Source organism: Salvelinus sp. IW2-2015, unplaced genomic scaffold, assembly GCF_002910315.2.
Source record: "Salvelinus sp. IW2-2015 unplaced genomic scaffold, ASM291031v2 Un_scaffold2874, whole genome shotgun sequence".
Taxonomy (NCBI): domain Eukaryota; kingdom Metazoa; phylum Chordata; class Actinopteri; order Salmoniformes; family Salmonidae; genus Salvelinus; species Salvelinus sp. IW2-2015.
This window is the reverse complement of record NW_019944174.1, coordinates 42,703-61,564: the sequence shown is the minus strand read 5'-3', so window position 1 is coordinate 61,564 and position 18,862 is coordinate 42,703. Positions and strand designations below refer to the sequence as shown.

The window sequence follows — 18,862 nt, the reverse complement described above, 5'->3', positions numbered from 1 at the left end:
TTGTACTGATTCCTATGTTGTTGATGTAAAGAGTATATGTTGGTCTGTGGTGTGTAATGAGAAGAAACTAGACACTGCACTTGACACATTTATGACATTTCTTATTCCAGTTACTAATAAGCATGCACCCATTATGAAAATGACTTTAAAAACTGTTAAATCAGCTAGGACTCCATCCTAGCTGGAGGGGTGCTCTCATCTTATCTACGAACATAGATAAGGCTCTAACTCCCTTAGCTCCATATTAAAATAGGGTGCAGGCCAGGCAACAGGCTGTTAGCCAGCCTGCCAGCTTAGTGGAGTCTGCCACTAGCAGTCAGTGTAGTCAGCTCAGCTATCCCCATTGAGACCGTGTCTGTGCCTCGACCTAGGTTGGGCAAAACTAAACATGGCAGTGTTTGCCTTAGCAATCTCATTAGAATAAAGTCCTCCTCCATTCCTGCCATTATTGAAAGAGATCGTGATACCTCACATCTCAAAATAGGGCTACTTAATGTTAGATCCTTCACTTCCAAGGCAGTTATAGTCAATGAACTAATCACTGATCATAATCTTGATGTGATTGGCCTGACTGAAACATGGCTTAAGCCTGATGAATTTACCTTGTTAAATGAGGCCTCACCTCCTGGTTACACTAGTGACCATATCCCCCGCGCATCCCACAAAGGCGGAGGTGTTGCTAACATTTACAATAGAAAATTTCAATTTACAAAAAGCCCCCCGACGTTTTCGTCTTTTGAACTTCTAGTCATTAAATCTGAATTCCTATCAGACCTTGTAGTCATAGCAGATATAATTCACATTTTTGGTGACTTTAATATTCACACGGAAAAATACACAGATCCACTCCAAAAGGCTTTCGGAGCCATCCGACTCAGTAGGTTTTGTCCAACATGTCCCCGGACCTACTCACTGCCACAGGCATACTCTGGACCTAGTTTTGTCCCATGGAATAAATGTTGTAGATCTTAATGTTTTCCTCATAATCCTGGACTATCGGACGACCATTTTATTACGTTTGCAATCGCAACAAATAATCTGCTCAGACCCCAACCAAGGAGCATCAAAAGTCGTGCTATAAATTCTCAGACAACCCAAAGATTCCTTGATGCCCTTCCAGACTCCCTCTGCCTACCCAAGGACGTCAGGACAAAAATCAGTTAACCACTTAACTGAGGAACTCAATTTAACCTTGCGCAATACCCTAGATGCAGTTGCACCCTTAAAAACTAAAAACATTTGTCACACCACTAGAGGGATATCTTCAACCACCAACGTACCATCCTGAGACAAGGCCGCCCACAAAGTTCTACGCCACGGCACAACCCAAGGGGGGGCGCCAACCCAGGCAGGAAGACCATGTCAGTGACTCAACCCACTCAAGTGACGCACCCCTCATGGTCAATGTCAAAAAGTTCCGCTACAGTCCGTAGAAACATGTCAAACCATGCATAGAATCAATATCTAGGATGTTTTTAACATAAATCTTCAATAATGTTCCAACCAGAGAATTCCTTTGTCTGTAGAATTGCGATGGAACAGAGCTCGCTCTCACGTGAACGAGCGTCACAAGCTCAAAGCATTCTGCCAGACCTCTGACTCATTCCCCTCTCATTCGGCCACACTTCACAGTAGAAGCATCAAACTAGGTTCTAAAGACTGTTGACATCTAGTGGAAGCCTTAGGAAGTGCAACATGACCAATATCCCACTGTATCTTCAATAGGGAATGAGTTGAAAAACGACATGAAAAGATACTATATAGCTAGCATGTTGGACCAGTATGTATTTGTTATATAGCTATCATGTAGGACCAGTAGTTCTCTGCTATAACATGTTAGACTAGTAGTTTGACCAGCAGTTATGTTAGAACATGTAGCTAACATGTTGTAGATATGTGGTAGTGGAGTAGTGAAATCTGTTATGAATGTATTGTAATGTTTTTTAAATTGTACAACTTCCTTAATTTTGCCGGACCACAGGAATAGTTATCCTACTCCTTCTCTGTTCATCTGGTGATGTAGAGGTTAATCCACTCCCATTCCCCAGGCGCTCTCATTTGTTGACTTCTGTAACCGTAAAAGCCTTGGTTTCATGCATGTTAACATTAGAAGCCTCCTCTCTAAGTTTGTTGTAGTCACTGCTTTAGCACACTCTGCCAACACGGATGTCCTAGCCATGTCTGAATCCTGGCTTAGAAAGGCCACCAAAAACCCTGAAATTTCCATCCCTAACTATAACATTTTCCGACAAGATAGAACTGCCAAAGAGGGCGGAGTTGCAATCTACTGCAGAGATAGCCTGCAGAGTGCTGTCATACTATCCAGGTCTGTGCACAAACAATTCGAGCTTCTACTTTTAAAAATCCACCTTTCCAGAAACAAGTCTCTCACCGTTGCTGCTTGCTATAGACCACCTTCTGCCCTGGACACCATATGTGAATTGATTGCCCCCTATCCATCTTCAGAGCTTGTGCTGTTAGGTGACCTAAACTGAGACATGCTCAACACTCCGGCCATCTTACAATCTAAGCTCGATGCCCTCAATCTCACAAATGATCAATGAACCTACCAGGTACAACCCCAAATCCGTAAACATGGGCACCCTCATATATATATATCATACTAACCAACCTGCCCTCCAAATACACCACTGCTGTCCTCAACCAGGATCGTAGCGATCACTGCCTCATTGCCTGCGTCTGTAATAGGTCTGGGGTCAAYCGACCATCCCTCATCACTGTCAAAAGCTCCCTAAAACACTTCAGCGAGCAGGCCTTTCTAAATCGACCTGGCCCAAGTATCCTGGAAGGATATTGACCTCATTCCGTCAGTAGAGGATGCCTGGTTATGCTTTAAAAGTGCTTTCCTCACCATCTTAAATAAACATGTCCCATTCAAAAAATGTAGAACCAGGAACAGATATAGCCCTTAGTTCACTCCAGACCTGACTGCCAAAGAGCACATCCTGTGGCGTACTGCATGAGCATCGAATAGCCCCCACAATATGCAACTTTTCAGGGAAGTTAGGAAAGCAAAGGCTAGCTTTTTCAAACAGAAATGTGCATCCTGTAGCACAAATGCCAAAACGTTCTGGGACACTAAAGTCCATGGAGAATAAGAGCACCTCATCCCAGCTGCCAACTGAGGCTGGGAAACACTCACCACTGATAAATCCACGATAATTGAGAATCTCAAAAAGCATTTTTCTACGGCTGGCCATGCTTTCCACCTGGCTACCCCGGTCAACAGCCCTGCACCCCCACAGCAACTTGCCCGAGCCTCCACCATTTCTCCTTCACCAAAATCCAGATAGCTGATGTTCTGAAAGAGCTTCAAAATCTGGACCACTACAAATCAGCCGGGCTAGACAATCTGGACCCTCTTCCTAAAATGATCAGCCGAAATTGTTACAACCCCTATTACTAGCCTGTTAAACCTCTCTTTCGTATCGTCTGAGATCCCCAAAGATTAGAAAGCTGCCGCGGTCATCGCCCTCTTCAAAGGGCGAGACACTAGACCCAAACTGCTACAGACCTATATCTATCCTACCCTGCCTTTCTAAGGCCTTCGAAAGCAAAGTTAACAAACAGATCACCGACCATTTCGAATCCCACTGTACCTTCTCCGCTATGCAATCTGGTCATGGGTGCACCTCAGCCACGCTCAAGGTCCTAAACGGTATCATAACCACAATCGATAAGAGACAATACTGTGCAGCTCTGTTCATCGACCTGGCCAAGGCTTTCGACTCTGTCAATCACCACATTCTTATCGCCAGACGCAACAGCCTTGGTTGCTCAAATGACTGCCTTGCCTGGTTTACCAACTACTTCGAGTTCAGTGTGTCAAATCGGAAGGCCTGTTGTCCGGACCTCTGGCAGTCTCTATGGGGGTGCCACAGGGTTCAAGTCTCCGGGCCGACTCTTTTCTCTGAATACATCAATGATGTCGCTCTTGCTGCTGGTGATTCTCTGATCCACCTCGACGTAGACGACACCACTCTGTATACTTCTTCAATGCCATACAACTCTCCTGCCGTGGCCGCCAACTGCTCCTAACTGCAAGTAAAACTAAATGCATGCTCTTTAATCGATCACTGCCCGCACCTGCCCGCCTGTCCAGCATCACTACTCTGGACGGTTCTGACTTAGAATACGTGAACTACAAATACCTAGGTGTTTGGGTAGACTAAACTCTCCTTCCAGACTCACATTAAGCATCTCCAATCCAAAATGTAATCTAGGATCGGCTTCATTGACACACTCCTCTAGGTAGTTGGAACGCAACACTCTGCTACAACTCAACTCCCCGTGGAATGAAAGATGAATGGGATTGTAGGTGCGGGTAAGGATGACTGAGACAGAGAATTTTACCGTTAACAGGGAATATATTCCTTCCCACAGTAATATGGGGAAAAGGGGCTGGACGGAACCAAAGCAAAGAAAGTTAAAGTTAAAGAGCCCCTTCCCCTACCTTACCTACCCACAACTTACCTAACTACCACCACCTGCAGCACTAACCAAAATACAGGGGATGGTCGCCCAGGTCTTACCTAGTGTACATAGACAGACATATACTACGGGTATATGTATGCCCTCAGGCCTCTTGCCTAAGCACTTCCAAGGTGCCTTCCCCCCCGGGAACAAATGAAACAGAATAATACAAACATAAGAAAACAATTTCAATAATCAAAAACACTGCGTACTATTGGCACACACATACGGCAAAAAAAAAATACTTAACAAAAACTGTCTGAGCGACCAACACAGGACATACCAATAAGCTCTCTCAGGCTCCCTCCTAACAAAGGAACACTGGCTTTTCTAGCTTCAGAAGGAGTCAGTAATTGAAGACAGCTGTATCTCCTGACGAGAGGGTGGGGTCAGATCTCCAATCTTCGATGGGGCCGACCAATCAGCTGCTTTGAATTTCAGGAAGCCATCCTGAAACACACACATACAAACAAAACCACAACACAGAAACTGGGGAAAGTAACAGCTTCCTATTTCGCAACAAAGCATCCTTCATTCATGCTGCCAAACATACCCTCGTAAGATGGACTATCCTACCGATCTTTGACTTTGGCGATGTCATTTACAAAATAGCCTCCAACACTCTACTCAGCAAATTGGATGCAGTTTATCACAGTGCCATCCGTTTTGTCACCAAAGCCCTATATACTACCCACCACTGTGACCTGTATGCTCTCGTTGGCTGGCCTTCGCTTCATATTCGTCGCCAAACCCACTGGCTCCAGGTCATCTATAAGTCTTTGCTAGGTAAAGCCCTGCATTATCTCAGCTCACTGGTCACCATAGCAGCACCCACCCGTAGCATGCGCTCCAGCAGGTATATTTCACTGGTCACCCCCAAAGCCAATTCCTCCTTTTGCCGCCTTTCCTTCCAGTTCTCTGCTGCCGATGACTAGAACGAATTGCAAAAATCAATGAAGCTGGAGACTCATATCTCCCTCACTAACTTTAAGCACCAGCTGTCAGAGCAGCTCACAGATCACTGAACCTGTACGTAGCCCATCCAACTACCTCATCCCCATACTGTTATTTATTTTTTTGCTCCTTTGCACCCCAGTATCTCTACTTGCACATTCATCTTCTGCACATCTATCACTCCAGTGTTTAATTGCTAAATTGTAATTATTTCACCACTATGGCCTATTTATTGCCTTACCTCCCTTATCTTACCTCATTTGCACACACTGTATATAGACTTTACTGTATTATTGACTGTATGTTTGTTTATTCCATGTGTAACTCTGTGTTGTTTGTGTCGCACTGCTTTGATTTATCTTGGCCAGGTCGCAGTTGTAAATGAGAACTTGTTCTCAACTGGCCTACCTGGTTAAATTAAAGCGAAATAAATAAATAGAAAAAGTCGATATACAGTGTGTGTAAATGAGGTAAGATAAGGGAGGTAAGGCAATAAATAGGCCATAGTGGCAAAATAATTACAATTTAGCAATTAAACACTGGAGTTAATCATAAGGCATACACCCCCGCACTTCTTCTTACCAGAGAGATGTTTGTTTCTGTCGGTGCGATGCGTGAAGAAACCGGGAGACTGTACCGACTAACGTATCCCGAGTGAGCCATGTTTCCGGGAAACAGAGAATGTTACAATCTCTGATGACTCTCTGGAAGGGAACCCTTGCTCGAATTTCATCTACCTTGTTGGGTGGCTACTTCGAAGAATCTCAAATATAAAATATATTTTGATTTATTTAACACTTTTTTAGTTACTACATGATTCCATATGTGTTATTTCATATTTTTGATGTCTTTACTATTATTCTACAATGTAGAAAATAGTAAAAGAAAAACCCTTGAATGAGTAGGTGTCCAAACTTTTGACTGGTACTGTACATAATATCTTTGTCATGTGAATGCTCTATATAAAAGTACCATGTATTTAAAATGTATATGTTAATTAACTAAAAATAAAGACAGCTCTATGAGATGAATTATATGGAGGATGTGCTGCTTGTGTGTTAATGTATATGTGCAGGTGTTTTAAGATTTAAAAAAAATTCCAAACCATTTCCTTGGGAATAAAAAAAAAAGTGTGAAGGAAATTGGGTTGGGAATGAGTTGAGTTATTGACTAGACTGGTGGGGGTCGGGGAGAGAGTTGAGATATTGACTAGACTGGTGGGGGTCGGGGAGAGAGTTGAGTTAGTTGACTAGACTGGTGGGGTCGGGAGAGTTGAGTTATTGTAGATGTGGTGGGGGGGCGGGAGAGAGTTGAGTTATTGACTAGACTGGGGGGGGTCAGGGTGAGAGTTGGAGATTGACTAGACTGGGGGGGGGGGGGGGGTAGGGAGAGTTGTGATATTGACTAGACTGGGGGGGTCAGGTTGAGTTGAGATATTGACTAGACTGGGGGGGTCAGGGTGATTTGAGTTATTGATAGACTGGTGGGGGTTGGGGAGAGAGTTGAGATATTGACTAGACTGGTGGGGTTGGGGGAAGAGTTTGAGATATTGACTAGACTGGTGGGGGTCGGGGAGAGAGTTGAGCTATTGACTAGACTGGGGGGGGGGGGTCAGGGTGAGAGTTGAGATATTGACTAGACTGGTGGGGGTCGGGGAAAGAGTTGAGGTATTGACTAGACTGGGGGGTCAGGGAGAGAGTTGAGGTATTGACTAGACTGGTGGGGGTCGGGGAAAGAGTTGAGGTATTGACTAGACTGGTGGGGGTCAGGGAGAGAGTTGAGATATTGACTAGACTGGTGGGGTCGGGGAAGAGTTGAGGTATTAACTAGACTGGGGGGGTCGGAGAGAGGTGAGGTATTGACTAACTGGTGGGGGTCGGGGAAAGAGTTGAGGTATTGACTAGACTGGTGGGGTGCAGGGAGAGAGTTGAATATTGACTAGACTGGTGGGGGTCGGGGGAGAGTTGAGATTTGACTAGACTGGTGGGGGTCGGGGAGAGAGTTGAGGTATTGACTAGACTGGGGGGGTCAGGGAGAGAGTTGAGTTAATGACTAGACTGGTGGGGTGGGGGAAGAGTTGAGGTATTGACTAGATGGTGGGGGTCAGGGAGAGTTGAGTTATTGACTAGACTGGGGGGGGGGGGGGGGGGGGTTGGGCGTGCATGGGTTGGTCGGTCTGCCTGAAATTTGATATAGATGTCTTAATAAAGATAATCAAAAATCTTTGTACTTAATTTTTTTTAAGTATTGTTCATTTGTTAGGCTATTGGTTAAAGGTGCAACACAATATTGATTATCAAATTACCTTTCATCTAATTCAGTCTTATCAATCACTTAAACATATTTAATAATGATCTCTTATCCAGCTTGATGACTGTGGGCATTTTTGCTTACTTTTTGTTGTACTAAATAGAGATGGCTAGAAGGGCCTTGCGTCATATCGGCTTGTGCAGAAATGCAGGAAATTAGCTTTACAAGCCCAAAATAATTCTGGGGGAGGACACCCTGCCATGTTATGTCCCTCCCACTTCTAAAACCAAAGTAGCGCCCCTGAAAGCAACTGTGTATCATGTTTTAGGTTCTGATGTGTTGTTAAAGTGAGGTAAAACAAATTGTTTTCACATGACAAACATTATTTGTGATTGATGAAATACTGACTTTATACACTGATTATACCAAACGTTAGGAACATTTTCCTAATATTGAGTTGCCCCCCCGAATAATAAATGGTCTTTCCACACGTTTGTAGACAACGTCTTTCTTCGACGTGTGTTTAAGGTGTTTCATCTCTGTCATTGTGTTGTACAGCGATCGGCTTCAACATGGAGAGAGTGATGTACAAGAACCTGAAGTTCCAGGTGTGGTATCTTGGTGGGCAGACGGGAATCAGGTAATTATATGAATACCACAACAAGCCTTCCATGCATACACTGAGTATACCAAACATTAGGAACACCTTCCTAATAATTAGTTGCACCCCCATAGAACAGCCTCAATTTATCGGGGCACAGACTCTACAAGGTGTCGAAGCGTTCCACAGGGATGCTGGCCCATGTTGACTCCAATGCTTCCTGCAGTTGGCTGGATGTCCTTTGGGTGGTGGACCATTCTTGATACACGTGAATAACCCATCAGCATTGCAGTTCTTTACACGAACCGGTGTACCTGGTACCTACTACCATTCCCCGTTCAAAAGCACTTAAATCTTTTGTCTTGCACATTCACCCTCTGAATGGCACACATACATTTCTCAATTGTCTCAAGGCTTAAAAATCCTTCTTTAACTTGTCTCCCCCCTTCATCTACACTGATTGAAGTGGATTTAACAAGTAACATCAATAAGAGATCATAGCTTCCACCTGGTCAGTCTGTCATGGAAAGAGAAAGTGTTCCTAATGTTTTGTATACTCAGTGTTTATCAGTGATACACATTGTTGCTACAGCATTTTGAGATCTATTCCTGTGTTACTGTAGAGGGTCAACCACCAGCACCTCCAGGGTGTTATTGAAGATGACCCTCCCATCCACCTCCTTGCTACAGTCTGGGGTCATCAGCAGGTCTAGAACTCCTCTCTTCAGCTCAGGAGGAGCAGTGGAGCTGAAGTCTAACACCTCAGTCAGGAAGTCCAGAAGCAGTTCTCCTCTCTGGTCCCCCTCAGTGAAACACTCTGTGATGTCCATCTGAGATGGCAGCTTGTAGCTCTGGTAACTCGTTGTCTTCGAGTCCAGGTAGGCTTTAATATCACCTGTAGTCACACACTGACTGATATCTGTGTTACACAGCTGGGTCCTGAAGGTCCTCCACAGCTTTCCCCAGCCACTCTCATCTACAGACATGATACACATTATAACCTCCCATAGTAACAGAACCCCACAGTGTAACCACCACATATATGCTATTCAATGACTTAGTTCTAATAGTAACTCATTATTAATTAGTTGTAATTCTACGTTAACCACCTAAAGTAAGTATAACAGTATAACAGAGCTCTGGCATGGAGTCTGGTAACACTACAGATCCAATGTTGTACATATACAGCACCAGTCAAACATTTCGGGTGATTGTGGAGGCCAAGTCATCTGATGCAGCACTCCATCACTCTCCTTCTTGGTCAAATAGCCCTTACACAGCCTGGAGGTGTGTTGGGTCATTGTCCATGTGACAAATAAAATTAGAATTTTTTTATTTATTTGGGCTGCAATCTGAGGTGCAGTTAACTCTAATGAATTGATCCTCTGCAGCAGAGTTAACTCTGGGTCTTCCTTTCCTGTGGTTGTCCTCATTAGAGCCAGTTTCATCATAGCGCTTGATGATTTTTGCAACTGCACTTGAACTTTCAAAGTTCATGAAATTTTCCGGATTGACTGACCTTCATGTCTTAAAGTAATGATGGACTGTCGTTTCTCTTTGCTTATTTGAGCTGTTCTTGCCATAATATGGACTTGGTCTTTTACTATATAGGGCTGTCTTCTGTATACCACCCCTTGTCACAACACAACTGATTGGCACAAATGCATTAAGAAGGAAAATAAATTCCACAAATTAACTTTTAACAAGGGTTGGTCAGGATCCACGTGTACGAAAAGCATGTTTGTACACGTGAAATGCATTCCAGGTGAGAGAATGCCAAGAGCGTGCAAAGCTGTCATCAAGGCAAAGGGTGGCTACTTCGAAGAATCTCAAATATATTTTGATTTGTTTAACACTTTTGGTTACTACATGATTCCATATGTGTTATTTCATAGTTTTGATGTCTTCACTATTATTCTACAATGTAGAAAATAGTAAACATAAAGAAAAACCCTTGAATGAGTAGGTGTGTCCAAATGTTTGACTGTACATGAACTCAACTGACTCACCAGACACCAGAATTACAAGTAGTTTTCCATTCCTGTCCAGGAGGCTCTGGTAGAATGTGACTGTAGCACCTGGATCCTTCACGTAATACAACATCTGGATGGAGTACAGGGGAACTCTCATGTTATTGTGATATAAGACTGAATATGCTGAAATAAATATACTGAACAAAAATATAAAAACGCAACATGCAACAATTTCAAACAGTTTACTGAGTTACAGTTCATAAGGAAATTAGTCAATTGAAATAAATAAATTAGGCCCTCATCTGATCTATGGATTTCACATGACTGGGAATAGAGATATGCATCTGTTGGTCACAGATACAGTACCTTAAAATAAAGGTAAGGGTGTGGATCAGAAAACCAGTCATTATTCGGTGTGACCACCTCATGCAGCGCGACACATCTCCTTCGCATGGAGCTGATCAGGCTGTTGATTGTGGTCTGTTGAATGTTGCCCCACTCCTCTTCAATGGCTGTGTGAAGTTGCTGGATATTGGCGGGAACTGGAACATGCTTTCGTACACGTGGATCCAGAGCATCCCAAACATGCTCAATGGGTGAGTATGCAGGCCATGGAAAAACGGGGACATTTTCAGCTTCTAGAAATTGTGTACAGATCCTTGTGACATGGGGCCATGCATTATCATGCTGAAACATGAGGTGATGGCAGCGGATGAATGGCACGACAATGGCCCTRGGGATCTCGTCACGGTATCTCTGTGCATTCAAATTGCCATCGATAAAATGCAATTGTGTTCGTTGTCCGTAGCTTATGCCTAACCAAACCATAACCCCACCGCCAAGCAAGGGACACTCTGTTCAAAACGTTGACATTAGCAAACCGCTCACCCGGTACAGTTGAAAAAAGGATTAATTCGTGAAGGGCACACTCCAGCGTGTCAGTTGACATCGAAGGTGAGCATTTGCCCACTGAAGTCAGTTACGACGCCAAACTATAGTCAGGTCAAGACCCTGGAGAGGACGACGAGCACGCAGATAAGCTTGACGGTTTGTGCAGAAATTCTTTGGTTGTGTAAATCCACAGTTTCATCAGCTGTCCGGTGGCTGGTCTACGACGATCCCGCCGGTGAAGAAGCCGGATGTGGCGGTCCTGGGCTGGCATTGTTATACGTTGTCTGCGGTCGTGAGGCCGGTTGTACATACTGCCAAATTCTATAAAATGACGCTGGAGGCATCTCTACCAAATGGCTTATGGTAGAGAAATTAACATTCAGCTCTGGTGGACAATCCTGCAGTCGGCGTGCCAATTGCACACTCCCTCAAAACATCTGTGGCATTGTGTTGTGTGACAAAAGTGCACATTTTAGAATGGCCTTTTATTGTCCCCAGCACAAGGTGCACCTGTGTAATGATCAGTGGCGGCCTGTCATTCAAGGCAGGTGGGGCAGAGCTAGATGTAAACAAACTTTGAGAGCAATAAGCATTTTGTGCATATGGAAAACTTCTGGGATCTTTTATTTCAGCTCATGAAACATTAGGTCAGTTAGGATCACCACTTTATTTTAATAATGTGAAATGTCAGAATAATAGTAGAGAATGATTTATTTCAGATTTTATTTATTTCATCACATTCCCAGTGGGTCAGAAGATTACATACACTCAATTAGTATTTGGTAGCATTGCCTTTAAATTGTTTTACTTGGGTCAAACGTTTCGGGTAGCCTTCCACAAGCTTCCCACAATAAGTTGGGTGAATTTTGGCCCATTCCTATTGACAGAGCTGGTGTAACTGAGTCAGGTTTGTAGGCCTCCTTGCTCGCACACACTTTTTCAGTTCTGCCAACAAATTTTCTATGGGATTGATGTCATGGCTTTGATGGCCACTCCAATACCTTGACTTTGTTGTCCTTAATCCATTTTGCCACAACTTTGGAAGTATGCTTTGAGTCATTGTCCATTTGGAAGACCCATTTGCGACCAAGCTTTAACTTCCTGACTGATGTCTTGAGATGTTGCTTCAATATTCCCACAAGTTTCATTCTTCATGATGCCATCTATTTTGTGATGTGCACAAGTCCCTCCTGCAGCAAAGCACCCCCACAACATGATGCTGCCGGTGTTCTTCGGCTTGCAAGCCTCCCCCTTTTTACTCCAAACATAATGGTCATTATGGCCAAACAGTTCTATTTTTGTTTCATCAGACTAGAGGACATTTCTCCAAAAAGTACGATCTTTGTCCCCATGTGCAGTTGCAAACCGTAGTCTGGCTTTTTTATGGCGGTTTTGGAGCTGTGGCTTCTTGCTTGCTGAGCGGCCTTTCAGATTATGTCAATATATGACTCGTTTTACTGTGGATATAGATACTTTTGTATCTGTTTCCTCCAGCATCTTCACAAGGTCCTTTGCTGTTGTTCTGGGATTGATTTGCACTTTTCGCACCAAAGTATGTTCATGTCTAAGAGACAGAACGGTCTCTTCCTGAGCGGTATGACGGCTGCGTGGTCACATGGTGTTCATACTTGTGTACTATTGTTTGTACAGATGAACGTGGTACCTTCGGGCATTTGGAAATTGCTCCCAAGGATGAACCAGACTTGTGGAGGTCTACAATTTCTTTGTCTTGGCTGATTTCTTTTGATTTTCCTATGATGTCAGGCAAAGAGGCACTGAGTTTGAAGGTAGGCCTTTAAATACATCCACAGCATGCACAAAGTAGGTGCCCTAATCGACTTGCCAAAACTATAGTTTGTTAACAAGAAATGTGTGGAGTGGTTGAAAAACGAGTTTTAATGACTCCAACCTAAGTGTATGTAAACTTCAACTGTAACTCCATCTGGGTAGTTCTACCTGTATCATGTGAATGAAGTCCATCTTCTTGGTCAAATGGTTCTCTCTCCAGTGCTTCTCAAACTCAGTGGCCGTCATCTTGTTCCAAGTGAATTTAATGTAGTCTAGGTTTGGTTTCTGGGACACCAACACTACACAAGATAAAGATATATGAAGTAACAGTACAGTCATATAATTACAGAGCTAATCATACTGAACTATAGACCCGTATAGAGATGTAATCATCCTGAACTACACTACCGGTCAAAGGTTTTAGAACACCTACCAAAGGTTTTTCTTAATTTTTTACAATTTTCTACATTGTAGAATAATAGTGAAGACATCAACACTATGAAATAACACATATGGAATCATGTAGTACCCAAAAAAGTGTTAAACAAATCAAAATATATTTGAGATTTGTCAAATAGACACCCTTTCACACTGAACTATATACCCGTATAGAGATGTAATCACACTGAACTATATACCCATATAGAGATGTAATCACACTGAACTATATACACGTAATCANAGATGTAATCACACTGAACTATATACACGTAATCACACTGAACTATATACACGTAATCACACTGAACTATATACCCTTGTAATCACACTGAACTATATACCCATATAGAGATGTAATCACACTGAACTATATACCCATATAGAGATGTAATCCACACTGAACTATATACCCGCTATAGAGATGTACTCACACTGAACTATTATACCTATATAGAGATGTAATCACACGAACTATATACCCGTATTAGAGATGTAATCACACTGAACTATATACCCGTATAGAATGTAATCACACTGAACTATATAACCCATATAGAGAAGTAATCACAGCTGAACTATATACACTTAGAAGATGTAATCACACTGAACTATATACCCTTGAATCACACTGACCTATATACCCATATAGAGATGTAATCACACTGAACTATATACCTGAAGAGATTGTAATCACACTGAACTATATACCTTGTAATCCACACTGAACTATATACCCGTATAGAGATGTAATCACACTGAACTATATACCCATATAGAGATGTAATCACACTGAACTATATACCCGTATAGAGATGTAATCATACTGAACAAAAATATAAATGCAACATGTAAAGTGTTGATCCCATGTTTCATGAGCTGAAATAAAAAATCCCCAAAATGTTCCATATACACAAAAAGCTTATTTCTCTCCAATTTTGTGCACAAATTTGTTTACATTAATGTTAGTGAGCATTTCTCCGTAACCAAGATAATCCATCCACCTGACAGGTGTGGCATATCAAGAAGATGATTAAAACAGCATGATCATTACACAGATGCACCTTGTGCTGGGGACAATAAAATGTCCAATTTTGTCAACACACAATGCCACAGATGTCTCAAGTTTTGAGGGAGCGTGCAATTGGCATGCTGACTGCAGGAATGTCCACCAGAGCTGTTGCCATAGAATTTAATGTTCATTTTTCTACCATAAGTCACCACCAACTTTGATTTAGAGAATTTGGCAGTATGCCCAACCGGCCTCACAACCGCAGACCATGTGTAACCACGCCAGGACCTCCACATCCGGCTTCTTCACCTGCGGGATCGGTGTTGTATGTTGCATTTATATTTTTGTTCAGCGTATATACCCGTAGAGATAATTCAGTATGATTATATATACCCTTATAGAGGTGGAGCTGCTGGGCGCTGGGTTCCACCACCTGGTTGTCCACGGTTACTGCAGGATGCTTTAGATGCAGCTGAGAGAACATCTCAAGGTCAATCTCACCTGAGGAGAGGACAGGTGATGTTTGTAAAATTAGAAACGCATACTGTAGGTCTCACCTGAGGACAGCTGAGACAATCCTACAGGTATGTCTATCTCACCTGAGGACAGCTGAGACAATCCTACAGGTATGTCTATCTCACCTGAGCAACCATAACCCCACCGCCAAGCAAGGGACACTCTGTTTCAAAACGTTGACATTAGCAAACCGCTCACCCGGTACAGTTGAAAAAAGGATAATTCGTGAAGGGCACACTCCAGCGTGTCAGTTGACATCGAAGGTGAGCATTTGCCCACTGAAGTCAGTTACGACGCCAAACTATAGTCAGGTCAAGACCTGGAGAGGACGACGAGCACGCAGATAAGCTTGACGTTTGTGCAGAAATTCTTTGGTTGTGTAAATCCACAGTTTCATCGCTGTCCGGTGGTGGTCTACGACGATCCCGCCGGTGAAGAACCGGATGTGGCGTCCTGGGCTGGCATTGTTATACGTTGTCTGCGTCGTGAGCCGTTGTACATACTGCCAAATTCTATAAAATGACGGCTGGGGCATCTCTACAAATGGCTTATGGTAGAGAAGATTAACATTCAGCTCTGGTGGACAATCCTGCAGTCGGCGTGCCAATTGCACACTCCCTCAAAACATCTGTGGCATTTGTGTTGTGTGACAAAAGTGCACATTTGAGAATGGCCTTTTATTGTCCCCAGCACAAGGTCACCTGTGTAATGATCCAGTGGCGGCCTGTCATTCAAGGCAGGTGGGGCAGAGCTAGATGTAAACAAACTTTGAGAGCAATAAGCATTTAGTGCATATGGAAAACTTCTGGATCTTTTATTTCAGCTCATGAAACATTAGTCAGTTAGGATCACCACTTTTTTTAATAATGTGAAATGTCAGAATAATAGTTAGAGAATGATTTTATTTCAGATTATTTTTATTTCATCACATTCCCAGTGGGTCAGAAGATTACATCACTCAATTAGTATTTGGTAGCATTGCTTTAAATTGTTTTACTTGGTCAAACGTTTCGGGTAGCCTTCCACAAGCTTCCCACAATAAGTTGGGTGAATTTTGGCCCATTCCTATTGACAGAGCTGGTGTAACTGAGTCAGGTTTGTAGGCCTCCTTGCTCCACACACTTTTTCAGTTCTGCCAACAAAATTTTCTATGGGATTGATGTCATGGCTTTGATGGCACTCCAATACTTGACTTGTTGTCCTTAATCCATTTTGCCACAACTTTGGAAGTATGCTTTGAGTCATTGTCCATTTGGAAGACCCATTTGGACCAAGCTTTAACGTTCCTGACTGATGTCTTGAGATGTTGCTTAATATTCCACAAGTTTCATCTCTTCATGATGCCCATCTATTTTTGATGTGCACAAGTCCCTCCTGCAGCAAAGCACCCCCACAACATGATGCTGCCGGGTGTTCTTGGCTTGCAAGCCTCCCCTTTTACTCCAACACATAATGGTCATTATGGCCAAACAGTTCTATTTTGTTTCATCAGACTAGAGGACACATTCTCCAAAAAGCTACGATCTTCTTCCCCATGTGCAGTTGCAAACCGAGTCTGGCTTTTTATGGGCGTTTTGGAGCTGTGCTTCTTGCTTGCTGCAGCGCCTTTCAGATTATGTCAATATATGACTCGTTTTACTGTGGATATAGATATTTTGTATCTGTTTCCTCCAGCATCTTCAAAGGTCCTTTGCTGTTGTTCTGGATGTGATTTGCACTTTTCGCACCAAAGTATGTTCATGTCTAAGGACAGACGGTCTCTTCCTGAGCGGTATGACGGCTGCGTGGTCCACATGGTGTTCTACTTGTGTACTATTGTTTGTACAGATGAACGTGTACCTTCGGGCATTTGAAATTGCTCCAAGGATGAACCAGACTTGTGGAGGTCTACAATTTCTTGTCTTGGCTGATTTCTTTTGATTTTCCTATGATGTCAGGCAAAGAGGCACTGAGTTTGAAGGTAGGCCTTTAAATACATCCACAGCATGCACAAAGTAGTGCCCTAATCGACTTGCCAAAACTATAGTTTGTTAACAAGAAATGTGTGGAGTGGTTGAAAAACGAGTTTAATGACTCCAACCTAAGTGTATGTAAACTTCAACTGTAACGTCCATCTGGGTAGTTCTACCTGTATCATGTGAATGAATCCATCTTCTTGTGAAATGGTTTCTCTCTCCAGTGCTTCTCAAACTCAGTGGCCGTCATCTTGTTCCAAGTGAATTTAATGTAGTCTAGGTTTGGTTTCTGGGACACCAACACTACACAAGATAAGAATATGAAGTAACAGTACAGTCATATAATTACAGAGCTAATCATACTGAACTATAACCGTATAGAGATGTAATATCCTGAACTACACTACCGGCCCGTCAAAGGTTTTAGAACACTACCAAAGGTTTTTTCTTAATTTTTTACAATTTTCTACATTGTAGAATAATAGTGAAGACATCAACACTATGAAATAACACATATGGAATCATGTAGTACCCAAAAAAGTGTTAAACAAAATCAAATATATTTGAGATTTGTCAAATAGACACCCTTTCACCACTGAACTAATATACCCGTATAGAGATGTAATCACACTGAACTATATACCCATATAGAGATGTACATGAACTATACTAATCACACTGAACTATATACACGTAATCACAATGAACTATATACCCTGTGTAATCACACTGAACTATATACCCATATAGAGATGTAATCACACTGAACTATATACCCATATAGAGATGTAATCACACTGAACTATATACCCGTATAGAGATGTAATCACACTGAACTATATACCTATATAGAGATGTAATCACACTGAACTATATACCCGTATAGAGATGTAATCACACTGAAAAACTATATACCCGTATAGAGATGTAATCAACCCTGAACTATATCCCATATAGAGAAGTAATCACACTGAACTTATATACCCATATAGAGATTAATGCACACTGAACTAATATACCTTGTAATCACACTGACCTATATACCCATATAGAGATGTAATCACACTGATATATACCCGTATAGAGAGTAATCACACTGAACTATATACCCTTGTAATCACACTGAACTATATACCCGTATAGAGATGTAATCACACTGAACTATATACCCGTATAGAGATGTAATCACACTGAACTATTACCCATATAGAGATGTAATCACACTGAACTATACCGTATAGAGATGTAATCATACTGAACAAAAATATAAATGCAACATGTAAAGTGTTGATCCCATGTTTCATGAGCTGAAATAAAAATCCCCAATGTTCCATATACACAAAAAGCTTATTTCTCTCCAATTTTGTGCACAAATTTGTTTACATTAATGTTAGTGAGCATTTCTCCGTAACCAAGATAATCCATCCACCTGACAGGTGTGGCATATCAAGAAGATGATTAAAACAGCATGATCATTACACAGATGCACCTTGTGCTGGGGACAATAAAATGTCCAATTTTGTCAACACACAATGCCACAGATGTCTCAAGTTTTAGGGAGCGTGCAATTGGCATGCTGACTGCAGGAATGTCCACCAGAGCTGTTGCCATAGATTTAATGTTCATTTTTCTACCATAAGTCACCACAACTTTGATTTAGAGATTTGGCAGTATGCCCAACCGGCCTCACAAGCAGACCATGTGTAACCACGCCAGGACCTCCACATCCGGCTTCTTCACCTGCGGGATCGGTGTTGTATGTTGCATTTATATTTTTGTTCAGCCTATATACCCGTAGAGATAATTCAGTATGATTATATATACCCTTATAGAGGTGGCTGCTGGGCGCTGGGTTCCACCACCTGGTTGTCCACGGTTACTGCAGGATGCTTTAGATGCAGCTGAGAGAACATCTCAGGTCAATCTCACCTGAGGAGGGACAGGTGATGTTGTAAAATTAGAAACGCATACTGTAGGTCTCACCTGAGGA

The 18,862-nt window shown here is 42.5% G+C and overlaps 1 protein-coding gene across 1 annotated transcript in view; it reads right to left on the bottom strand.

The window, feature by feature from the left end:
- Positions 1-8,220: 8,220 nt before the first annotated feature.
- Positions 8,221-18,862, bottom strand: part of LOC112074908 (histamine N-methyltransferase) — a 19,178-nt gene continuing 8,536 nt past the window's right edge. The window contains exons 4-7 of the mRNA XM_024141985.2: positions 14,795-14,902; positions 13,120-13,250; positions 10,309-10,402; positions 8,221-9,275 (exon numbers count right to left, since the gene is read on the bottom strand). Of these exons, the coding sequence (XP_023997753.1) occupies positions 8,914-9,275; positions 10,309-10,402; positions 13,120-13,250; positions 14,795-14,902 (695 nt within the window). The 3' untranslated portion in view covers positions 8,221-8,913. The remainder of the gene's footprint in view (positions 9,276-10,308; positions 10,403-13,119; positions 13,251-14,794; positions 14,903-18,862) is intronic.